The sequence below is a fragment of the Desmodus rotundus genome, chromosome 8 (assembly GCF_022682495.2).
Source record: "Desmodus rotundus isolate HL8 chromosome 8, HLdesRot8A.1, whole genome shotgun sequence".
Lineage (NCBI taxonomy): Eukaryota > Metazoa > Chordata > Mammalia > Chiroptera > Phyllostomidae > Desmodus > Desmodus rotundus.
In genome coordinates, this window is record NC_071394.1 from 92,550,135 (window position 1) to 92,576,953 (window position 26,819).

Here is a 26,819-nt window from a genome sequence, read left to right on the forward strand (position 1 = left end):
TTATTTTTGGAATAGGAGTACTGAAGATAAATCACATGGCCATGAAAAAATGACTTTCTAGACAATGGGTTCCCATATATAATAGTAAAAAAAAAAAAAGGTTTAAGTGTAACATTAAATCGTATTAGCTGCCATGTTAATGCTGTGGCTTTGCTCTTAATTCACTTAGATATTAAATTTCATCTCCTTGTATTATTTTAAAACCAATGACATTCTCCTTACAAGGACATTTGAGTACAAAAAGTCACCTTTTACCAATGGGAATTATATCACCAGCTTTGTCAGTTATTCTTCTGGATAAGTTTGAGAGAAGATAAGGATGAGGAGGATAGTGCTTGCTTCTAATAGCAAATATTCTGTAGCCTTTTCTATGGTTATCTATCACAGTGGGTATCTCCCAGGCCACAAAAATAAAACTTTGATTATTTTCTTTCTTTTTTTTTTCTCTAGAACCTCTCTTTATTTTTCAAGGCTCCATTCCAACAGTTCGTATTAATTTAATCAGTCTTTTTAGAAATCCTTATTTTACCTGATCAATGAAAATGAAGCTTAGTTACAGAGAGCTGTTAAAGACTAGGACATTGGAGGCATTTGAGGGGTCCATTTGCTCCGAGTCTTTGGCATCTGTCCATGACTTCCTGATGTCCACCAATCCTCCTCCAGGGTTGATGACCTTGTCTGTGCCTCTCCTTAGCAGTGGTGATGTCAAGGTGACTAGAGCTGGGATCTTGATTCTGGCCTCTAGGTTTCTCCAGGTTCAGCTCTGATTTTGCCTACTTTCACAGACCTCCTCTGACTCTGGTATGGAGGTTGCAGAGCCTAGAATACCAACATTTTGCTTTCATGCTTCCCAAAGTCTCTCCCTTCTTACTGATCTGCCATTCCTGAATGTTTTTATTAGAGGCTGGGGGAGGAGGCTAGCTAAGATCCAATCTCACATCCTTCCATGTCTTTTGTATATGGCACACACTGCATGTCCTGAATCTTTCAGCACACAATTTTCAAAGCTTAGAAATTAGTACTGACCACATAGAACTCAAAATTCAATCATTTTTCCCTGTTCTGTTACTACCTGCTTTCCTAAAGCAATGAATTAAAGCTCTGAAGCTTCCAAGACTGAGGTTAGAGCCACACAAGCTTATTCACATATACATGTGTGAGATGACATATTAATACATAAAAATATTACCACTCAATATTATATAAGTACAACCAAAGTAAAAGAGTTATAGATGGCAGACTAGGTCTTTGTCTTTATTAAATAGTACAAACAAAGGACTAAGCTTTGTGTTTACTCAAATCTTGACCATATGCCCAAGGTAGGGGTTAGCTATCTTCAGCCTTAATAAATCAATCTTTATGGATAAACCCTGCAATAAATGAATTCTTCTTTCTGCCACCAACCCTACAAGGTTTAAGATGTGGTATCACCCTGGCCAGGTAGCTCAGTGGGTTAGAGTGTCATCCCGATACAACAAGGCTGCAGATGTGATCCCCATTCAGGGCACATATAAGAATCAACCAATGGAATGAATAAATAAGTGAAACAATAAATTGCTGTCTCTCTGTCTCTCCTCCTGCCTCCCTCCCCATCTCCATTCCTCTCTCTCTCTCTCAAATCAATAAATAAAAATTAAACAATAAAAGTTGTCTCCACCGCACACCATGTTACTTTAGGCCTTGTGTCCTCAGATTCCTCTTGCCATACGGAACACCAAAGCATCTACAGGAGCTGTGTTTAATTCTGTGCATAATCAGTCCAGGCAGTGGAACCCCAAGTTGAAAGCCCAGGGGTCCAGGCAAAACTGCTCCATAAATGCTAGAAGCCACAATTATTTGAACTGTGTGTCATTTCTTTCTCATTAACTCCAACAGGCAATGGCTTTAGAAACGGGAGTTATGGCCTTACCATTATCGAGAAGTCTATATCAGGCCGGGCAGTGAATGAGAGGAATTCCTGAATTAGGAGAATTAATGCATATGTGTCTTCTCAGCAATAGTCCTTGTAAACAAAGTGCCTCTTGTAATCAATATAAGTATTATAAATGGGATACTTAGAGTGTGTTTAGTAGGTATACGAAAGAGCTGTTGAATGACTTATCAAGTACCATCAAGCAAGCTAGAATGGAATATAGCTTTCTTTGGGAAGAATTTCTAGTACCACAGGTTTTCCAGTTTTTCTTTTTCCCCCGCAAAGAGAAGTATAGACACTAAGAGCATTTTAGTTTTACAGTGTGTGCAATGTGCTCACAAGATAAATATCTACCGTATGTATAAACCCAGATAAGAACTTTTTGGGCTCTTTCTAACTTTGTCTCACCATTTCCAGTAACAGTAGATCAAGTAGGTGGGTGAACACATGGGAAGGTTTCCCATTTCCTCATTCTCATCCTCAAATATTATTTATTATTTACCTTCCCAGATGAAAATAGCTGTGAGGAGACTTAAAGCACAGCCTCTATTATGTAGCAACTCAGGATCCAAGCTGCCTGCTGAAGGGGCGGGCCCTTGTGAATTCACGAGAGCAGTTACAGAGTCAAATTGCCTCAGTCCGAACCTAGCTCTCGCACTTCGAATGTCACTTGGGCAAGTTACCGAAATGTGTTCAGTGCCTTAGTTCCTCACCTGTAAAGTGGGATAATGATAGGCCCTACAACCTGGGGTCATTCGCAAGGAGTAAAGAGAACAGTGCCCTGTGGAAATAGTGAGTGTTCAATGTGTTTAGGAGCCTTTATAAAAATTAAAACTAAAAAGAGAACCCCTCCATGGTTCAAAATGCCTGGCCTTTCTTTATTTTTATAACTAATCTTGTTCTTCCTTTACCTTAAAAATTCTTTGCTGCTATAGCGATATACATGTGTCAATACACTGTTATGAGTTTATATCATCCAATTTGATGCCCATTTCAACCCCATGAAATAGACTATTCAGGTATGATCCTCCTTTTACAGATTCAAACAAAGCAAAATTGCACTTTGGAGACATTCTGTGACTTCTGTGAGAACATGGCTGCTGATGAAAAAATACAATAACCCCATTAACTAATGGCAAGCATTCATTTTCTCATGCCTTCTGCCACTCACTTGGGCGCTCAACCAGTGTGGCTTGCACTGCGGCACTGGGCTGATGCCGGTGCTGGGCTTGAGGGCACAGACAAGGCTTCTTTGCCCTCAGGGAACTTATATTCCAGTGTGGGAGGCAGACAGAAAACCAAAGGAAGATGAATAAAATAATTACAAATTGTGATTAGTGCTATGAAAGAAACAAATAAGAAGCTGACTTAAGAAACAAGAGTGCAGAATTATTCTAGGAAGATAGTCGGCAGAGATTATCTCCACAGTCCTGACTGTCTGTGAACAGTATTATTCTGATTGTACAGATAAAGAAGCCGTGGTTCACATGACTCAACCAAATGATCAATACTGCTGATTTCTCCCCATGCTCTTTCTCCGCCGATGCTTGATTGCCTTATGAGACGCTGAGAAAACTGAACATGAACAGGCACTTTCTCCTTTGGGGGTAACTTTGTGGGTTTATTTATACAGCAATCCCCTCACACCATGACACTCAGCCACCTAAGGGCCCTTAGGGGACACGGGATAATGATCCTGGTTTGATTCTTTGGTCCTCCCTTACAAACAGCGGCTCTGAAGACCAGAATTGACCTCATTTCTTTTCTTCTCTTCTAAACTCAAAAGAGGGCAATAGTGTCCACTTTATTCTCAAACTTTCCTAAATTGGTGAAAAGCTGGTAGGTTGTAGAAAGAGAAGAATAGAGGATTCAAATGCCTCATCTCCTAGGCAGCCTAATTATGCAACAGGGAACTGCAGCCACAACTGTCAAGTTTTCTGTTGTTCATCCGAGAGACTCTGTCCTTTTTAGGGTGGGGCAAACAAACATGCCTGCAGCCTTATCACAGCCAATCGCAGGGACTGAAGTAGCGAGAAACCCCAGCAGTAGGAAATAACACTTCTAGGGAAGAGCTTCCCAATATTAGAGGAGCACTTACAAATTGAGCTACCAGAGTGGTCCATTGTTCTGGCAGAAACGGGCAATTTACTATGAAAGAAAAATGTTGAATTACAAGTTGCTGTTGCCTTTTCATCTGAGAAAAATGCAACTGTCACCAGCAAGTTTCAGGCAAGTTTGTAACAAAAGGTTACACTTTAGAATTCACTTTAAAATAAAAAACACAAAAATATAAAAAGAAAAGTATGTTACAAGCCAGACTGAAGCAGCTCCCTCGATGTGGATGCAAGTGTACAAAAATCACTTGGATAGACAATTATGGGACTTCTGCTGGCTGACAGCCTGGCTGTTCATGTGACTACCACATAAACCATGCCTCCGGCACAGATTATATGTTTTAATAGATTCCCTCTTTCCTTGAACAAGTTGTTAGATTGCAGAAAAAGTGTTATTGAGTTTCAAGAACTTTTCAAAACCTCAATTGGTGATATTTTTAGCACATAGGACTACTAATTGTGTTATCCTCTATGTTCAAGACATTTTAATAGTCCTGCCTGTTCGAAGAGAGAAGGCTAAAACTCAGCATTGTGGCAGGTCCATCTCAGACTTCTGGGGGCTCTTATCTTCTTTTAGTTCTTTCTGTAAAGGCACCTGGTTCTCCCTCCCACAGAGCCTGGCATGTGCTGTTCCCTCCACCTGGAATCCCCTTTCCTCCACATGATTTTGACTAATTAACAGGCATTCACCCTTCACGTCTCATTGTCACCTCTTTCAGAAAGCCCCCATTGGTGTCCCACCATGATCTGGGTCCTCTGCTGTCTAGTCTCCCACCTTTCTTTCCTTCTGCTGTACTGGCCGCTGTTTGTGACACTGTCCTCTTTAGTCTGCGTATGTGGTAAATGTCTCTCTCCTGTGCTTTGCTGCAAGCTCTGTGCAACCAGGCCCTCATTCACCTGCTATGTCTTTCTTCATATGCCCAGCCCTAGCTCAGGTCGGGCATTGAGCAAGAGCTGAACAAGTAGTTGCTGAGACATTAATTTTACTTTCCATGCTTGAAACAAAAATCTGTTGTGCGCGCAATATTTCTTGCATTTGATCCAATAGGGAGAGGAGGGGCAGGTCGGGCGTGCCTGTGTCTTCCTGACGGTGGCCAGCTTGCTGCACTTGCGAGCACTGAAGTAGAATCTTTCATTTGGAAACTCATCTAATGAGTTGAATCGGGGGCATTGCAGGATTTGTTGAGCTGCACATGTTAAATGTTTGCTAAGCCCATTATGTTGATTCTTATAAGACACAAAAAGAAAATAGCAAGTTCTGCACTTATTTGAGTTGACAAGTGCTCCATTTTAAGTAAAAGTGTGAAAATCCCAAAATCCAATAAACTGTAATATATTAGTCATTTCTTCCTTTAGAAAAAGAAAAATTCACAGGAATGGAGGACTAGGGAACACATCAGCCTCCCGGGTCTGACCATATATTTTCCTCTATTGATTGTTATTCTCATAACTGAAGAATCGCTGTATTTTATATGCTATAAGGAAGAAATTAGATGCAGGGCTAAAACCATAGTAATAAAAATAATAAAAACCTATGCTTACTGGGTACTTTCTTAAATGACAATGTTTCATTCACCCTGCAAATAAGTAGGTGAACATAAATCTAAATGAACAAAAAGTTTAGCTTTTTGTAATATTTACACTTAAAATTTTTCTTTTGAACATCTTTTTTTAAATTACTGATTTGGGAGAGAGAGAGAGAGGGAGAGAGAGAGAGAGAGAGATCAATTTGTTGTTCCACTTATTGCTGCATCCATTGGTTGATTCTCATATGTGCCCTGACAGGGTTCAAACCTGCATCCTTGCTATATCGGGTCAGTGCTCTAACCAAATGAGCTACCTGGTCAGGGCTTATTTTGAGCATCTTTTAAAAAGTAATAACGTCATTTATATTTCTCCTAAACTTTGCAGCTATATATAAAGCACATTAAGAAATATTTCAAGACCTCTTACATTATCCTTCTTTTGAATTACTTTCTTAGGATGAATTTTTAGAAGTTGTTAGGAGTAGAAAAGAACAAAAATCTCCTGAAATTAATTTTGGGTACTGCCCCACACTAGTTATGAAGCCTGGTGTAAGTGCCATTGCATCTCTGTGACCTCTTCCCTAATTTGTAAAATATAGATGATGATAATAACCTGAGGGAGTTTTGTCTTGTGTTTGAAGGAGATGCACTAAATGAGTTAATACATGTAAAGTGCTTAGTACATTGCCTGATACATAAGTAGCATTACCTATTTTTATTACAACAGATTTACAATATAAGTATTTTTGGACAATTGAAGTGTATTGTCGAATTGTTTTCTGAAAGGGCTATACTAATTTATTCGGCTGTTGGCAACACTACTAAAATATTACTTCTATTTTGACTTGCATTTCTTGGAAAACATGGAAGATTAAATAATATATTTCCATATGCTTGGGTACTGATTTACTTTGTATGAGATGCACTTTGCAGTCTTTAAATCGTTCCAATATGCCCTGTCATTTGATCGTCCCTACAACTCAGTAACGTTGGCAGAGCTGATGATATTTACAGTCCACTGAAGAGAAAGACAAAGGCAAACTGCGGAGACATTTGTTAAGTGGCTTTGTCCAAAGCCGCTTGGCTAGTGCTGAGCAGAGATGAGATTTGAACCACACAGCATTTTGCTTTACTCATGTAAACAATGATTCATGAAAGTGACAACTCCTGGCATGAAAGGGTTACCATTATATGTATCAATCAATCAATCAATAAATCAATAAAGCAATCAAGCCGAACTTTTTTCTATAGCAAGTGTAAGCCCTGAGAAAAATAAGACTTAAACATCTTATAAGCTGCATTTGGGAATCAGAATCTCTGGAATGTGGTCACTATTCCCGCCCCCCATTTCTGGTTCACACAGCTGGCTGTATCAGTCAGAGTCCAAGCAGGAAATGATGATTCAAACTGGAGTATTTAAAGAGCATTTCAAGAAGAGCCAATCTACACAGGTGCCGCAGGAGTGACTTAAGGCAGCAGCAGAGGCCAGTGCAGCACCTCTGGTCTAGTAACACAGAGAACCATGATCACTCCTAGTCTGAAAGTGCATGCAGAGACAGCGGGAGAGCGGGTGCCAAAATCCTGGCAGAATATCTGTAAAGAGAAGCTACCTGATGGGAGAGAGCCAGACAAATAAATAATAAGACCAACCATCCTCCTGCACTCCGGTCCCCTGCCTGTGACTGCCACTGGCCAAACCACCTGGATGTCAAAAGGCAAGAGAGTTCTTTGATTCTGCCTATCAGAGTGAGCATCTTGGGGCATAGAGAAAGGTGAGGAGTAGGTCTGGGGAGATAATCTATCCAGTGCAGGAGTTCTCATACATTTGTGCAGGCAAGACCTAGAAAGTGGGAGAGGAAACAGTTTATTTTGTTTTAGACATGTTTAGTTCAATATACCAATAAGGCAAAGGTGAAGAAAGCAACTCCGTGTATATGTCTACAACTCAGAAATCTGCGGTGGAGCTACAAAATATAGATTTGTAGTAGACGATAACATTTTTGGAATGGATATAATCCCCAGGAAAGAGCGTGAGAAGTAAGGGAATGTGGTCCTCAAACCCAGAGATTGATTTTGTAATGAGAAGAGTGGATATTGTTGGAAGGAAATTCTCCGTGGATCTCTCATTTTTTTCTGCCTGTCACGTGAGCAGACACACTACCTGCCTTTGTTCCAGATATCTTTTCAAGGACGTTTGTACAGCAAACCACCTTGGAAAACAGAGGTAGTGTCTCTCTTCAGAGCAAAGCTTAGACATGCTTACTGTCAGTATAGAAGACAAGGTTCCCAAAGCTCTGGGTTTCTCTCCTGTAGCATGGGCCATTTTGTCATATGGTCCTCTTTCCATAACTCTGTGGATTGGGATTGGGGAAACAGAGCCTCCAAAGGCTGATACTCTGACTACTACTATTTCTGTGAGAAATAAAGCCCTTGTCTCTGACCGTGAGTCTCATGTCTCCTGCCAATCCATGAAACTGTCGGCTTGTAGGCTTCTAGGTATGGTAAAACCAATGGACCAGTTTTCTATAAGGGGGAAATAAGTTATAGGATGCAAATTGTATTGGGGAGTAAGAAGGGCACAGAGATACACAGACAATGCAAGGGAAAAAATCTTCACTTAATAAAGTCACAGGGTTAAGCAGGATTCTCAGGGAACGTCAATGTTTTAGTTAAGGATAAGGTTATGTTGAGGAATGATCAGTGTGGGTTAGGAGTTCCAGAGAGCCCAGTGAAAGGACTTGTGAACATGAAAGGAGTCGGTGGCTGGACAAGGGAGAGTCAGCATGTGAAGGTGAGAGCTCGGCAAGCAAAGGATCATCAGCGAGGCTTGTCTGGTGGGCTGTGTCCGGTAAAGCATGGATGGGAGGCATGAGGATTTAATTCTGAGAATGGTCTGGAGGAGGGCGATCACTTGAGCCTATGAAGATCCAGGTGAGCTTTGGAAATGAAGCCTAGGGTCTAAACTACCAGTCCCAATAGAGGTAAGGTAAAATTTGGCCTTGATTTTGGTAGTCCATTTCTGACTGTGTGCTTGGAGTAGGTGATGACATTTTTGGAGTGGATATAATCCCCAGGAAAGAGTGAGTGTTGCAAGTGATACAAGCTTTTCTCCTCACAGTGTTGAGCCATGTGGGGAGTATCATCAGTTTCTCTTTCATAATGATTACTTTTTTAAAGATGAAGGAACAGCTAAGGGAGGTTCTATAACTCCCCTTCAGTCATGAGCATAATGCGCGTGGAGGCAGAATTTCTACCCAGGTTTGTCTGCTAACAGCCTCCATGCTCCAAATCCTTGTTCTTGGGCAATGGTTGGGCTGATTACAGGAGAAATGGAAATGGCCATCGCATTTTGGTTTCACAATGTTGGGATTTTGAAGGACTGTTCTCCTTTTAAATCATTGGCAACATATGTTTTAAACTAAGCCTGGATTTTAAGATTTTGTGTCAAGAACCTTTTTCTGTCCTGTTCTACAGAGGGTTCCACTCCAGTACCATTTAATTATTGGGTTGGCCAAAAAATTCATTCAGTTTTTTCCATAAAATAAAAGACACACTTTTCATTTTCACTAGTAACTTTATTGACTTGGATATTTTGAGTAAATTGGCTATTTTCTGCTCTTTGCTTCTAGTAGGTAGAGGCCAGGGTGCTGCTAAACATCTTCCAGTGCATAAGACAGCCCCACGGCAAAGAATTACTTGGCCAAAATGTCAATAGTACCAAGAAACTTCACAAAAACTACTTCTGACACATTTGATCAGTCACAGCACCTTCTCCATATACTGCACAAATCTTTTTTTGCATTTCAGTTGCCTTTTTAGCTTTCTTGAAATAATAAAGCATAATATGCAGAAAATGTTTCATATTTTCTTCCATCTTCAATATTAAAAAGGCTGCACAAGAATTCACCAATTTTGATAAGTTTTTTTTAATGCATGTTGACATCACAGCTATCACCATACAATCTAACAAAATTGTTTCAAGTGAGGTTAAGGACAACTAAGTGCTACTAGAGCCATCATATGGAAAAAACTCAATGAAATTTTTGGCCAAACCAACACTTTTTTTCCCACAAGTAACGAGATGTGGATAGTTGCTCTTCAGGTAAATTATCAAGTGTGTTCTGACTGGTTCAACTTTCTTGTTAGAAGTTGTTAAGATTTTTTCTTAGTCAGGATAGCTGTTCTATTTTCTTAATGCTGGTGGAATGTGACATTCCAAAGAAATGCAGAGTCTTCAGAAACCCTTATTTGAGAATCATATCAACTTTATTTCTCATCAGTTATGAATATTGTTAGTGCTCAATATGAAAGAACCTATTTTATTTTTGAGTGACCGTGACTAGATGGTCAAAAGTACAATTAGAGAGGTGTGCATACAGATGTATGTTTTTGTTTTGTGTAAAATGAATCTTGCCTTCAAAAAGAAAGCTAACAGAATATTCTTTTCACCTTTACTTGAATAACTTAGTGGAAACCAGTGGAAGCAATAATAGAGTCTTTAGGCACATAAGAACTCAGTTAAAGGAGGTGATCCCAAATAGCAGGGTTTGGTATGTGGCTGTTTTCTCTCCATCTCAGCCTGCAGTCGCCTGATCACCTGAATTAAACTCTCCACCTCAGCTGTCACTATCCAGGGGGAAGGATCATAACCTTTCTCTTCTACTCTTCTAAGGAAGCTACTTGCTTCTTACTTTATTTCCCTTTCCAGGATATTCATTCATTCCTTCATCCTTCATTAAACACTCATTTCCTGGATGTCCACTTCACTCCAGGCCCTGCTTTGGGCTCTGGGCTTATAGCAATGTTTAAGACTGAGAAGTGCCTCCAGGGATCTCGGCATGTATGAGCTATATTCATTCCCCTCCCCTTCTTTCAGTCACTAGAACTAGATGCACAGCTCAAATGGAACTAAACAATGGCTTTTTCTTTTTCTATGAGCTTCCATTGGACTGATGATTCTGAGTCCTTTCAAACCATCCAGGGGAACGAATTCCCTTATGCCTTTTCTCTGTGTCTCAGAAGGCAAAGGGCCATGGTGCCAATGAGATGAAATCATTCCAACCCCACAGCATGCCTAGCTTGCTTCCAGGAAGGGACATTAGACCACAGGAGTCAGAAGACCCTGCCCATATTCCATAGCCTCTGCAATATGTGTGCCCCTTTGTAATGCCTGAGAAGCAGAATCACCCGCAAGACCTGAGATGGGAGATGGAAGCTCTGCTTTTCCACAGCAGCGTTTCAGCAGAGTTGTGACATGAGAGAGTGTGAAAGGGATCTGTATTTACATCTGGATCACTCATCTCTATTAGGGTGTTGGGCACATAGTAGGTGTCACATAAATGCAACTAACTTCATATCCACTACTGCCTTCCTGCCTATTTCCCTTTTTCTTAACTCCAATATTCTTCTTTTTGTTCTTCTTTTTTTCCTTCTTCTTCCTTGTCTTCACACTCTTTTTCTCTCTTCTTTTACTTTTACAGCATCATCTGACCTTTCAAACAAACACAAAAGCTGAGAGAACATATGATGAATCCCGAGAATCCCAATGTATCTATCAATGAATCACAACAGTGTTCAATACATAGTCAATTTATCTTCACGTATACCCCATGCATGCTTTTCTTCCACTACTGGCCAATTTAAAGTAAATCTCAACATTTACTTTTTTAAATACTTCAGTATGCATCTCTAAAAGATAGATTCCCTTAAAAATACATAACACGAACACACATGCACTAACAAAACCAGCAGTTGCTTATCATCATCAGTCTCTCACTTTTCTCGTGACTGTGTTTACACTGTTGGTTTGTTCACATGTGGATCTAGACAAAGTGTGCACACAACATTTTTGATACATATGTCTTTTTTAATCTAAAAATGTTCCTGTTTATTTTCACTTTTTGCCAATTATTTGTTAAGCAGTTACTATTTCTGTAGAAATTTGCACTTTTGGATTTCACTGTTTGCATTTCTGAACTGTTGATTTACATCTTTCTCCATCTTCTGTATTTCCTATAAACTAGTCGATAGATCCAGAAGCTTGATCAGGTTTAGTTTCCCCCCACTCTCTCCCCTCCCACACACAACCATTTTCTAAATTACATTATTTGCTAATGTTTAAAGCACAAGGAGAAGGAGAAGGAGAAGGATGGAAGACAAGGAGGAAGAAGAGAAACAGAAGAAGGAAGAGACTAAGCAAGTGTTGGCACCTTGGCCTGTTCACTATAAAATCCCCACCGCCTTTCGCCTCATGGTTTTAACAACTATTGCTGATGATTGCCCAGATCTGTTAACACATCTGGTATCTAAACGCATGTAAAATAAATTGTTTCATGAATATTCTGAAAGTTCTACCTGAATACAACTCCTGGAATAGCATAAACACCATTTCAGAGTCCAAAAGTCCATTTTAAATGGATGTGGGCTGAAGAATGGGTTAGGAGAAGAGACATTTATTGCAGTATTATTTTTTTTAAGATTTTATTTATTTATTTATTTTTAGAGAGGGGATGGGAGAGAAAAAGAGAGGGGGGTAAACATCAATGTGTGGTTGCTTCTCACATGCCCCCTACTGGGGGTCTGGCCCGCAACCCAGGCATGTGCCCTGACTGGGAATTGAACCAGTGACCTTTTGGTTCTCAGGCTGCACTCGATCCACTGAGCCACATGAGCCAGGGCTATAGCATTATTATTTTTATTTAATCTTTAAGTCAGCTCTGGAAAGGATGCTTTACCAATGAGTTTATAGTTTGCATAGAAGAAGCAACCAAAACCAAAACTGTATAAGCAGAAGTTTAGCTTAAGAATCAGAGGAAAGAAAAATCTGTGAGAAACAGAAACTGAATCTATGCATTATTTTAAGAAACACATCCTTTTCTTGTTTGTTTTTGCAAGTTTTCTTGTGGGTTTCAAAAGCACTGCAATTACCTTTGCTGAGCTGGTTGGCATTACCTACAGCAGGCTGCTGTTGGTCTTCACTGAGTCTCTCAGAACACCTTCCACACTTTTTGGGGGGGTGAACACTGGGGCTGAGACGTTCCTCCCTTTCAATCCCATGTCCTCTGTGCATTGTATGAAACCTACCCCCACCCTCCCCACCGCACCACAGCAAGCTTACTCACTGCATATATCTTTAGTTGCACTTAACCTGGAAATTGAAAATGGGATCACAGAAGAAAACTCAATTTTAAATAAAAATTAAGTAGCTCCCCAGAAAGCTTCCCGCATAGAAAATGGCCACACATTGTTTTCTCCCTTGGTGGAACTATTTTTGAATTTCTAAGCAGCATTCGATGTGTATCCACTGCAGAACATTAGTGTGTTGTGTTAAATTGCAACAAAATTTTGGTCCTCAGGGTCGATCAGTTGGTAAGTCATCTGCCATCGTTGATTTGCTTTCTTCATTCTTCCGCCAGGCTTTTCAGTGATTTTTCTGGGTATTAACTTTTCCACTCGAGGGGACTTCAGGGAAGAAACATCCATTTCCTCTTTGCAGTGGGGACAAGGGGATGCAAAAATCATGGCTGGCATGAATCTTGAGATGATTTTGGCTCTAAACTTATGTTGAAAATAAAAAGATTAAAGAAGAAAGACTCCCAGTTCATTGCTTTGTGTGCACCTGGAAGAAACCATTTACCTAAGTTTCTACAGTGTATACTGAAGTGACAGAGAGGCAGGAAGTGGATGGCCAATGGGAAAAACAATAGTACCTACCCAAGACGGTGTCGAGAGGTTTAGAAATTAAGTTATGGAATGTGCTTAGCACAGGGCCTGGTGCACAGAAAATAGGCAATGAACACACGCTGCCCACAGCACTGTGGCCATGAACCCTGTCATTCTTTGCGGGAGCTGCTCATCCCAGTGAACTCTCACTGGGCCTCGCCTACAGAGAGATGCACAACACTATACGCTTTTTTTTTGTTTGTTTTACTCACATTTTTTAAATATATTTATTGATTATGCTATTACAATTGTCCCATTTCCCCCCCTACTCCACTCCATCCTGCCCACCCCCCTCCCTCCCACATTCCCCCCCTATAGTTCATGTCCATGGGTCATACTTCTAAGTTCTTTGGCTTCTACATTTCCTACACTATTTTTACACTCCCCCTGTCTATTTTCCACCTATCATGTATGCTACTTATTCTCTGTACCTTTCCCCCCCTCTCCCCCTCCCACTCCCTTATTGACAACCCTCATGTTCTAGTTGTTTGCCTAGTTTGCTCTCGTTTTTTGTTTTATATGTGGCCGTTAATAACTGTGAGTTTGCTGTCATTTTTACTGTTCCTATTTTTGATCTTCTTTTTCTTAGGTAACTCCCTTTAACATTTCATATAATAAGGGCTTGGTGATGATGAATTTCTTTAACTTGACCTTATCTGAGAAGCACTTTATCTTCCCTTCCATTCTAAGTGATAGCTTTGCTGGATACAGTAATCTTGGATGTAGGTCCTTGCGTTTAATCTTGGGTAATGTAATTATGATGTGCCTTGGTGTGTTCCTCCTTGGGTCCAGCTTCTTGGGGACTCTCTCAGCTTCCTGGACTTCCTGGAAGTCTATTTCCTTTGCCAGATTAGGGAAGTTCTCCTTCATTATTTGTTCAAATAAGTTTTCAATTTTTTGTTCTTCCTCTTCTCCTTCTGGCACCCCTATAATTCGGATGTTGGAACGTTTCAAGGCATCCTGGAGGTTCCTAAGCCTCTCCTCATTTTTCCAAGTTCTTGTTTCTTCATTCTTTTCTGGTTGGATGTTTCTTTCTTCCTTCTGGTCCACACCATTGATTTGAGTCCCAGTTTCCTTCTCATCACTATTGGTTCCCTGAACATTTTCCTTTGTTTCTCTTGGCATAGGCTTCATTTTTTCATCTGTTTTTCGAATAGATTCAACCAAGTCTGCGAGCATATTGATAACCAGTGCTTTGAACTGTGCATCCGATAGGCTGGCTATCTCTCCCTCGCTTAGTTGTATTTTTTCTGGAGCTTTGAAGTGTTCTGTCATTTGGGCCATTTTTGTTGTTGTTGTTGTCTTGGGGTGTCTGTTACTTTAAGGGGCGGAGCCTTAGGTGTTCACAGGGGCGGGGTAATGCTGGTCGCTGCGCTGTGACGCTGTACGTGGGGGAGGGGCCGAGTGGGAGCAATGGCGCCCGCCTCACCCTCCTCTGTCTTTCAATCTTTCATTCCACCACCCACAATCAAACTGGGCCACTCTGGTGCTGGTTCCCGAGTAAGAGGGCCTGTGCACACTCCAGGCCCATGTGGGTCTCTCCAACAACCTCTCCTGTGAGGCTGGGAGTCTCTCCTGCTGCCGCCCCAACCCCCACGGGCGTTTTCAATCAGAGGTTTGAGGCTTTATTTCCCGGAGCTGGAGCCTTGGGTTGTGCAGTCTGCTTCGCTCCCCGCCGTTTGTCAGGTTTATCTGTGGGCGAATGTGGTGCCGCAGGGTGCTACCCACTGCTCTGCCTGCCCCGTTCTCCGCCACTCTGAGTCCGGCCCTCTGGGTTTATCTGTGCAAATGTGGGGCCGCAGGGTCTGCTAGTGCTCAGACTGCCTGCGCCATTTGTCCCACACTCCGCCAGTCTCAGTCCCGCCACAGCCACGCTAGTCCTCTCCACCCCTCCTACCAGTCTGGATGAATGTTTATTTTCTATTTCCTTGGTGTTGGTCCCCCTTGCTGTTCAATTCTCTGTCAGTTCTGGTTGTGCGAGGAGGCGCAGTGTGTCTACCTACGCCGCCATCTTGGTTCCGATCCACTATACGCTTTTTGACTCAACCCAGATCTCTGGCTTTCCCTCTAGTGCTATTCCTTACAGGCTGTGGGTTTACACTCTGAGATTCTATAAATATGGTCACTATAAAAGATGGCACAAAAGTAAATTTTTATAAATACATAATCTTAGTTTACCATTCACATTCATCTCATAAAGAGAAATGTATACCCATGAAGGGAAAAAAAACAGTTATCCAGTAAACTGAGTTATTTATTTTTAAATTATGGGAGGGCCTGCAGTAGCATCTTAATAAGGCTTGCCGGGTAACCACAGCGGTTTTCAGAACCTGCCACATTTTCCAGTGCTCCAGGATCCTCCCTGCTGCCCCTGCAGCCTCGCTTGCCAGACCCCAGCAGGCTCATCACAACCCAAATGTGCCCTGACTCTCACTTCAGATCTCCTGTGGTGTAGTCTTCTCATGTTTACTAGTGGTATTTATCATTGGCAATAGATCCAAGCATGTGTATCTTAATTAATTACATAAAGTAACACTCAGGACTTCAGCCTCAAGAAATATTTTAGATTGAGGCTTCATATTCAAAAAAATAAAATTTGTTGAATGCAAAGTTTAAAAGCACAGTCAGCACAAGCTTGCATAATTTCAGAGAGGTCTTCCCAAAGCACATAGCTTCAATTAATATGTGAAATCCAAATAAAAATTACAAATTTTCATTCCTTGGAAACTTGGTAAGCATTGGGCCAGTTCGCATCCACTGAGCCTTTCTGCTGTCTTTTTAAGTCTGCAGTGTCAAACTTCTTTGATGTGTTTCCTGCCTACCTCCCACCCTATCTCTTTCTTTTGGCTTCCCCATTGAAATATTAATATTAATAATTTCAAATCCATATATTCTTGCATTTTATGCCTTCCCCCAAAGATGTCTTATGCATATTAACTAAGGCATATATTCTGAGAAAGTGGTGTGTTAAAATGGGCAAGTTAAGCAGGTCCTTCCAAGAGAAATCCTCACCAGCAGAATGAACACTAGAAATCCTGGTAGTGAAAGTTTACAGGCTATTCTTACGTAGTGCAGCTGACAATGCATTCAACAGAAGGTTAAAAGAGTTTGAGTTTTTAAGATAAATAATGGACTCTTTTGGTAAAAATAACAATGGAGCAGAAAATCAGGTGATTTCAAAAGGTAATTTTCTTTGCATGATGGAGAAGTAAAACATAATGCTTCCTGCTTCACCTCATTTTACTCAAACCTCAGATTCTTTCTTGGGAAATGTGATCTTTATCCAAGGAAAGAATATAACAGCATCTCAGTTAATCAGAAAGATTGAAAGAATGAGCTATTAACTGAGAATTAAAGGAGAGTGCTTTTTTTTTGCACACTTCAATCTATGTTAAAATATTTTTTAAAACTACATTTCACTTTTTTCTTTTGGTGTTGGGGGAGTGTGGGGCATGTTTAATGTTAGTCCTTAGGATGTTGTGAAGTAGTATATGGATAAGAAGTGTAGGGTTCAAATGAGCTTGGAAAATATTTGACTAACTCATAGTTCAATTGTATTTTCATATCTGTAACACAGTTTTATCCTGCTGTCATTTTTATGCTGTGTAATTTCCTCAGGACCACAAAATTATTAGAATAACTGCAGAGTGTGTGTACATGTGTGGTGTGTGAGTGTGCATGCTGCTTTTGATACAATTGAGTTCATCTCTTTTTAAGAGCATATAAACTTTTTCAGGAATTCCCCAGTAAACTCCTTTTTTCCATCCCCTTTGCTGGAATTGGGTACCATGCCCGTTCCTAAATTAGCTCTTGTGAAGGAAATTGGTTTGGCTCAAACAAATAAGAATTAGCCCTGACTGTGTCACTCAGTTCGTTAAGGTGCTATCTCAATATGCTAAGGTTGCAGATTGAATCCCCAGTCAGGTCACATACAAGCAGCAGCCAATGAATGCATGAGTAAGTAGAACAGCAAATCCATGTTTCTCTCTCTCAGAAAAATCAGAATTGACTCAATGGGGCTCTAGATAGTAGAGAGGTCTAGAACCTCTCACCATTACAGTAGGACTCCAATGTCCAGAGAACCAGAGTTCTGTTAGGGGAGGAGAGCAGTGTGGTAAATGAGTAAGCAGACACTCTGACATGGCAAACAGTTGTCTTCCACAGTAGGGGACGTAAAGTTAAATGTGCTTTTAAATTTTTGTATTTATTGATTTTAAAGTGAGAGAGAAATGTGGAGGGAGAGAGAGGGAGAGAGAAACATCCATCTGTCATTTCACCTATCCATGTACTCATTGGTTGATTCTTATATGTTCCCTGACCAGGTTTTGAACCTGCAACTTTGGCATATTGGGACAACACCACAACCAACTGAACTTACCCACCCAGGGCTAAACATTTAAAAAATGTTTTATTTTTTAATTTTATTTTTAATGAACTTGCCATTTCTGATTTTCTTGATATAAGGGCACATTTTCCTAGTCCTGGTATCCCTTAAGTCTTAGAGCCTTTGATATGCTAAGGCACCTGGGGACGCTCCAAAACAGGGATAAAGCCTGCAATGTTTCACAAGTAATAAAATGTTTCATTATTTAAAATATTGCAATTACTTTTTGAGGCATTTTTTGGGGGATGAATGTCTTTATAACTGCAGTTTAGAAACGGCTCTCGTGAATTATTAGCCTGAACCCATTTCATAGTTTATATTTTATAGTGGTCATTATACCTTCAAGATTGCCTCTTTAGGTATTATAAACTGTAAGAGAAATTTGTAAAGTAGCAGGATTTAAAATGAATATTAGAAAATGAATTGCCTTATAAAATAAGTATAGAAAAATGTTAATGCAAGAATCTAGATGGTGGCTTTACTGAAAAGTTCTTTGAAACTTGCACTATATTTAAAAATTGTTGTGATAACTGAAAAATAATAAAACAACCACAACAAAACAAAAAATAGCTTTTGTGTATAACTGAATGGCTATATGGGAAAAGATAAATTCTTCATTTATTTCTCAGACTACACCCAGAATACTTTTTAAGTGGATCAAAGATATAACTCTTAAAAATAAAAGTTCTAGAAGAAAACATGGATCTTTTCTACTCTGAAAGTGGGGACATTTTTTTTTCCAAACATGGTTGAAAACTCAGATACTGTTAGAAAAGAAAATGATAACTTTTTTAGAAAACCAACTTTTAAACCAATGTAATTTAATTAAAACATACCTAAAGTTAAAGAAAAAAGACAATCTGGGGAAAATAGTTGCAACTTAATCTCAAGGAGTTAATATGTTGAATTAATGAAAATTTTAAAAATAGAGAAGGAAGTGATCAACAAATTTTTACAACAGTTGGCTAGATTACAGACTGTTTGCTGAAAAATAAATACAATGTATTTTTTTAGGGGAGATATTCAGCCTCCCCTAAAATAAGAAAAATTTGAATAAAAATACACAGGTAGCATTTTTCACATACCTGACAAATATCCAAATTTGACAATACACTTGGGTGGTGACATTGTGGGGAAATTAACACTCTCATTCTTTGTAGGAAAGCATGATGGTACGAATCCATTAAAGGGGCATTTGCCAATAATTAGCAAAAACACATATGAATTGACTCTTTAATAAAGCAACCCCACTTTTCAGAGTCTATCACCAAAATCTTCAGACAAAAGACTGTTCATTACACTACACTTCTTAGAATGCTTCTTAGACATGATTGTTATTCTAAAAATGTTACCTTCATACTATGGAATATAGTGAATGAATAATGATCATGATGTCATTAAGAATGAGGGTTTTTCTCATCAAAGAAAGGAAGTAGAGGTGTACGAGTGTCAAGTTAGAAAACAATCCCTGTGGTCCTGGATTTGAATTGAAAATAGCGGTAGGAATTCATGATGAATTTTAACTTAAAAAAAAATCCTACTCTAAACACTCTGAAAGGCCTAAGTTAAAAGACTGGCAATGAGCATAGGTTGACTGGTATTTAAATGAGGCACATGAAAAACAGAGGTATCTGCCATATAATATAGTGATGTGGGCTCTGAAAGCAAAAATACAAATTTAAGTAAATCTGGGAAATTCTGAATTTCTTCTTGGACATTATAATTGTCATAATACTAAATGCTCTGAAAAAGTCCCCAGTAAATATGTCTGAAAATATTTAACTGCCAGGAACACTGTGTATCATCACAGGGGAAGAGATTAGGGTGGCAGAATTCCTGTGGTGTCTTCACTACACAAATGTGACATAGGAAGCAGTTCAGGATTAGTGCTGAATGTGGGATGCAATCTGTGGATAATTATTTGCCATAGGAGGACAAGAGGCCTAAAGAGAGTTCCTGGTACCATGTACTAAATGAATGCATAATTTAATACAATTGTTGTTTAGAATCTGCTAGACACTAAATGCTTTGTTCAGTGTTGGGGATAGGAGGGGGAAAAAAGACCCTGACTGGTGTGGCTCAGTTGGTTGGGTGTCGTCCTGCAAAGCAAAACGTTGCCAGTTCACTTCCTGGTCAGGGCACATGCCTAGGTTGTGGGCCTGGAGTGGGTCTGCTTTAGGCCAACCTGTAGTGTGTGGTTCTTGACTTCTTGTAGGGAAGATTTTACAACACAAGTGCAGGTGACCACGAGGGTATGTTTATTAAAGCTGGGGACAGTAAAACAAAGGAAGGGCTTAGGGTGGAAGAAGCACGAGGAGAGAGCCTAGGCAGTGCTCTGCTTTGGCTCCCTAGAAACATTATAGGAAAGAAGTGAGCCAAGGTGGAGCAGCAATTACCTCACTGGGAAGCCAGTGAAAAGGAGGCCTTGGAGGCAGGATCAGGGGTAAGCCCAGGATGAGCTGCTGCTGCTGCCCGCTGCTCCTGTTTGCAAGTCTTGTGGGGACCCTTAGAATTTAGGAGGAAGTAAAAACATTCATGACCCAAAAGTGGCATGGACAAGCTCCAGAGTGAGCCTGAACTAATATCCATTGTTTGGGGGGTTTATATCTCTTCTCTGAGTGAGAATTTTAATGGAGGATTACAGCAGAATATTCATCAGCTTTCCAGGTGCATCTTTAATGTGCTGATGCATCAAAATGAGCAGTTTAGGGGAGTTTAGGATTATTCTCTGGTCAGCTGTACTGCTTTACTTTTATCTTGGATCTGTCTGGCTCTAACGGGTTGTTGTTGTTTTTTTTATTTGTTCCACTGACTTTATCTGTCCTTGAGTTTGGCTAGCACAAATGGCATTAATCAGGTCTCTTTTCTCTATTTTCCCCAACCAGGGTGATTTAAGCCATTTATTCTCTGGTTAGGGAGGAGAGGTATAAACTCTTTACTCTTGAGTGTCCTTGGTTAGGGCAGGTAAGGTCTTTGATTCACCAGCTGGCTATAAGTTGTTCAAATTGTTTGGCCTTGTTTAATGTTCTTGTCTCAATTTCTCCATTCTACTTGCCCAGGAATTCCCTTACCTTCTTACTATCCTGCCTCTCAGGCAATGGAGAGCCATTGAAGAATTTGGAGCATGGGGGTGAGGTGATTAGCTCTGTAGCTGGACAAGGAGAAACAAATAGATAAAGGGAGATATGTGGCATTGCCTCTTGATGGAAGAAGTGCATAACGAGGGCATTGATAGTGTGGCCGAAACATCAGTGTCTCAGGTGGAATTGATAGAACTTGGCTATTCATTAGCTGTAAGTACATGGGAGTGGAGAGTGAGAGACAGGAAACAATGAAAAATGACTCCAGGTTTTCTAGCCCAGGTTTCTGAGTTGGAGGAATTCCAACAATTGAGACAAAACAACACAGGAAGTGAAGTAGGTATATAGAAGAAGATATTAAGTTTGGTATGGAATTTCATTTTTCTATCATTTTCCTTTGGCCTCTCACCTTTCTTGAGTAAGTGAGCTTTGAAGATTCGAATGTGGAATCCCAGGTTCTAATCCCAGTAATCCCTCAATTCTGTGGGACCACTGTATTTTTAATAGTGTATTGGCTAATCCTTGGAATGCTGCTTCAAAATTTTGTCTAACACTAATCAGAAAAGTTAGTGTGATAGGCTCCAAAGTCAACTACTAAAAACTGCCTAACATGGTAGTCACTTGTAGGTATGTGGCTTACACTATTTTATTCCTCAAAACATTGTTTGCTTGAAGCGTATGAAAGGAAATACAAATTTAGACATTCTACTCAACACCAATCTTTGTGTGTGTTTCTGTTTTTAATGTGCAGGGCAGGAGAGAATTGGAAAAGACTCCAACTATGAGCAGGAGGGGAAAGTTCAGTTCGTGATTGACGCAGTCTACGCTATGGCTCATGCCCTGCATCACATGAACAAGGACCTCTGTGCTGACTATCGGGGCGTCTGTCCAGAGATGGAACAAGCGGGGGGCAAGAAGTTGTTGAAGTACATCCGCAACGTTAATTTCAACGGTGAGTCTCCACACATTCATGCTTTCAGAAATCCAGTGTTGGCATTCTGTTTCTTAAGTTGCATCTTGAATGATTATTTACTTGAGTAGTTTCAAAATCTGGTTGATTTTATAATTTCAAATGATTTAATCCATATATGAATGACTGAGTAGTGAGTGGATGAATGAATTAATAGTTCATGGGGGTTTGTCCTCCTTTCCATAGAATAAGTTTATGTGAAGTAAAATTTTTTCTCAGTGAATATAAGTTCAGAATGGTGAAAAACACAAATTTATTAGTTATTGTATATCAGCTATGTACAGTTATTTTTGTCTTCAGTCTTATAGTATTTTGTCAAACACTGTCTTCCAAAATTACTTGCATTATTTTTTTTTCTTCCTCACCCTGTTCAGCATGGTTCTGTTTTGAATTTGTAATATAGTCAGGTTTATTTATTACTGTATTGAGTTTTGTTATATAACATATGATGGTTAATTTTATGAGTCAGCTTGACTGGAAAAAGTGATGATCAGACAGCTAGTAAAACAGTATTTCTGGATGTGGCATTGAAGGTGTTTCTGGAACTAAGTAAAGCAGAAGGCTTTCCCCAAAGTGGGTCCCTCGCTGAAGAGAACCAAAAGGCAGTAAGAAGGGCAAATCACTCTCCCTCTGCTTGGGCTGAGACATCCGTCTCTTCCTGCTCTCACACATGGGTGCTCCTGGTTCTCAGGCTTTCAGACACAGATGGGGACTTACTCCGAAAAAGGACATTAGTGAGACAGTGAAGAAATTTTAATAAAATCTGCAGATGAGTTTTAAATAGTAATATATCAATATTAATTTCCTGGCTCAGATAATTATATTAAGGTTAAAGAAAATCTTCTTGCTTCTCTGCTTATACATAACAACCCGCTTAAACCCACAATATATATCAATCTTCCAGGAGTTACCTAGTATTTGGATGAAGAGGAACCACATGCAACTCGGGGATCGACAGCTTTCTAGTTTAGATGGAGACAGTATGACTATATTTAAAACCAGAAACTAGTTTCACTATAAATGATCTTCTTTTTGTAGTTCTTTCTGATCTTACAGACTCTCTTGAAAGATATATCTCACTTTCTTAGAACCAAACACATATAAATTTCACTATTTATCAAACACTAAATTACATTATCTGGGGCCACTTTCTGGGTTTTGTATTCCAGTTCATACATATGCACAACTATTCTTACACAAGTGACCAGAAAAATTGTTTTGAGAATGTTCTTGGTGATTCTTTCCTCCTTCTTCCAGATAGTGCTTGCAGACTCATTATGTCAAAATGGTCTTATCCATTGGTGAGCCAGAGTTGCTGAGCTTCTGACGAGACAAGGGGCCTATGTGTATTGAAGGACTACTGTGTGGCAGAAACTGTGCTACTTTGCTACTTTCCTGTGTTGACCTATTTTATTTTATATTTATGTGTGTGTGTACATATACACATATGTGCACACACATATACACATACACACATATGTCACATAGACACAGACAACAATGTAGTGTTAGCCTAGGGAAAAGGGTAGGTGGAGGTGTACAAAGGAGTGGAAAATCAGGACAGAAAGAGACATCGTTTGGGGCAATGGGTGCATAATGCAGGGTACAAGTGACGTTTTGTTAAGTTGCACACTTGAAACCTGTATGGTTTTATGAACCAATGTCACCCCAATAAATTCAATTAAAAAAAAGGAAATCAACATGATGTAAATACTGTGATTTATCCTTTTTTAAAAAAGAAGAGCACACTGGCTGGTGTAGCTCAGTGGATTGAGGGCAGGCTGCAAACCAAAAGGTCACCAGTTCGATTCCCATCAGAACATATGCTTGGGTTGCGGGCCAGGTCCCCAATGGGGTCCACGTGAGAGGCAACCATACATTGATGTTTCTCTCCCTCTCCTTCTCCCTCCCTTCCCCTCTGTCTAAAAATAAATAAAACTTAAAAAAAACAATTTATAAAAAAAAGCAAAGGAGAATGATTTACAGAGAAGTAAAAATCATGCTATTCAAAACCACACACCTAGGTAGTGATGATCTACACTTGGCACCACGGGCACCTGACTCCATAGGCTGCCCCCTCTAGGTTTCTAGAGAGGAAGGGCTGACTACGTCATTCCTACTTCTTCATCTTAGAATGAATGCTCTGTGGGAGGTCACAGGCAGGATCAGTTGTTTTTCTCTCTTTGTTGTCATTGCAGTTATACCTGTGGTCAACATAATTGCCTTTTCTCTGAGGATTTTTTCCCAGCCATATGAACAGCCAGGAGACTTCTGGCTCCTAGCACACTGTGACATTTGTAGATGGTGAGACGGTCAACAGTTTGGTAAAACCCAGAACCTGTGCTAGATTTAATTCATGGATTCCACATCACTTTAAGTGAGTGACTGTTAGTGAAAAGAAACTTGACATTTTCCACTCATTCAATTCCTTGATTTTTATATAAAGAAATCAAATAATAGAGAGGAAAAAGTATTTGTCCAAGACTTCACAGCTAGAAATTGACAGAGACAGATCTAGAAATCAAGCCTCTTTCTAGTCTATTGTGCAAACTTTAGTCTTTCTTTAGCATGTTTTAGTAGGATTTTGATTTTTTTGGTCTCAATAAACTTAATCGTTCTCTTCTCTTACTTTAATACAAAATTTTCTGTGTCCATACATGTTTTGTTCCAGACTAATTTAATAACTCTGACCTTCACATTTACCAAAACACCAATTTAGGAAATGATAATAGAATGAATGCCCTGAAAATATTGTTACAGTTTCACCAAGTACTTAACCTCTTCTTATGCTCCATGAGAAAAAATTACTGATGACTTATTTTTACCTTTATCACTTCTAGCCATGTTTTTCTCTGCATCCCAAATACGTGCAATGACCTGAGCCTACGTTTGATTTTGTTATATCTACATTGGCCTATCTAACCAGATGTCAATACTTATAAATGTATATTTAACAAAGTTGTTGCCTTGGATACAAACAGAAAATTGCTATGTAATGACATATTTAGGCTGAGGTATGTCTGTACCTAGATTTATTAGTTTCCAGAAGACAACCTGGGTTACAGTTTATTTTGTAAAGATGGCACCTGCCATGTGCTCTCTTTGAAACATGTTAGCTTTCCTTCTTCAAGACGTGAGGTCTACGTTCCCTCCTCTGGAATCTGAGTGAGCCTGTGACTAATGCCGAAGTGATGCTCTGTGACTTCTAAGGCATGCAAATTAACAGGGCTTCTGCCTCATTCTCTTGGGACATTTGTTTTGCAAATATAGCCACCATGTTGGGAGGAAGCCAAGAAGCCAAACAGGCCACATGTGGGTGCCATGGCCATAGCCCCAGCTAAGGTCCCAGATGACAGCTGGCATCAACTGTAAGGTGTGTGGGCTTCAAGCTGCCTGGCTTACATGAGTATATCAGAGAGGCATTGTCCCCATGCTCTGCCCAAATTGCAAAATACAAGCTGTCATTGTTTGGAGTGTGAAGTTTTAGGGTAGTTGGCTGAGTAGCACTAGGTAAATGGAACATAAATCGGTGCAGTGTTCATGGAATCTGTACGTGGGGTGGTAAGATGAAAAGAGGAAACTCGCAAATATATTGATGGGAAGGACTATTTGGTCATCTGAGCAATCTGGATCCCAGATCCTTCTCAAACCAGGAAGAAAGGACTTCATGCAGCACTCTGATCCATCAAACCAGTGCCCCACCTTGTCAAGTGGCCCTGTTTCCTCTACCTTAGTGCAACTGCACCGTGCGTGGCCTGGATACCTGTAGACATTTCTGCAGGTGGTCACGTCTCTTTTGATAACTTCTTCCTCTTCTCTGGGCTGCTTTGATCATTAGTTGTTTTAAATGCAGGGGTGGTCAAAAGTAGGTTTACAGTTGTGAATATGCAAGTTTTTCCTTGTAAATTATTTATAAATTATGTAAACCTACCCTTGCCCACCCATGTGTAGACCTCATTGAACCTAGCCCCCTTTTTTCTCTTTCAAGAAATTCAGGCATGCTGTTTAAAAGGTGTTGTGAAAAAATAACTGGAAATAATAACCCATCTGCTTTATAGAATCCATCAAAAGGGTCAGAGCCATGCAACACACTATTACAAGTCATCACTTACAGTATTCAGCTCTTCTGTCTTACTTTTTTTAAAGCATGAACTTTAATGAGAATGGAAAGGGCATTACAAGAGTCATTTCTCCTAACAGATTATAAGAAGGGAGAATGATTGGATGGTGTGTCCCGTTCTGATGAATATTTATCTGGTGAGCCTGAGATCTTTTGGAGCCCCAGGCCTACAATATTCATCTTCCCTCCTCTCAAAGACTATGAAAGCTCAAGTCATATTACTTAATGACTAGAAGCTATACAATTACAGCAAAGCACAACATGAATCCTAGTACCCAATGTGAAAGAAAAGAAAGGTATCTGAACATTAATGTCTTCCTGTGAAATGATAGAATTCTTTTCTTGCTAAAAGCATGTGAAATTCAGATTTTGTTTGTTCTGCTCACATATACTTGGAAAGCTCACTGAAAGAAGAAAGCCAATATTAAAAACTTATTTTTGTTCATTTTTTTCTCTCTGTACTAGAAAGACTCCTATTGATTCCTATAAAAGAGGGCTTCAGAGACCTTACTGTGATACAGCGGGTACCTTTGTGGGCTACAGGGATGGTGTCTAGGTACAACATAGATGAAACAAATTAATGAGTGCCTTTGGCCACACACAGATTCAGCCACTGACTCAAGCTATTGAGACCAAACCTACATTGCTCATAGATCAGTGCCTACTCTGAGTGAGCTCTTGCCTGCTGTTTAAAAACAACAACAACAACAACAACAAAAAAATGCTTACATTGATAGAGAAATTGAAATTAGTTACCCCTTAGGGAAGTCAACTTCAATGCATTTGAAAGTCTGGATATCTGAAGGTATGTGTTCTGGTCCTGAGATACAGCAAATAAAACAACAATAAAACATAAAAACGATAGAAAAAAACTATAAAATATCATTATCCTTGTGCCCTTATGTAAAAGACATGGAACTTTTGTGTAAATATAGAGAGATAATATATTTACTCCTTACCAACACTATGAGAAAAATATCATTAGTGACAA

General features: G+C 39.8%; 1 protein-coding gene across 2 annotated transcripts in view; it reads left to right on the forward strand.

The window, feature by feature from the left end:
• GRM7 (glutamate metabotropic receptor 7) overlaps positions 1-26,819 on the forward strand; it is an 838,973-nt gene that overhangs the window by 525,137 nt on the left and 287,017 nt on the right. For both annotated transcript variants that reach the window (XM_071222185.1, XM_024556576.3), the window contains exon 6: positions 21,490-21,690. In XM_071222185.1, coding sequence (XP_071078286.1) covers positions 21,490-21,690 — 201 coding nt within the window. The remainder of the gene's footprint in view (positions 1-21,489; positions 21,691-26,819) is intronic.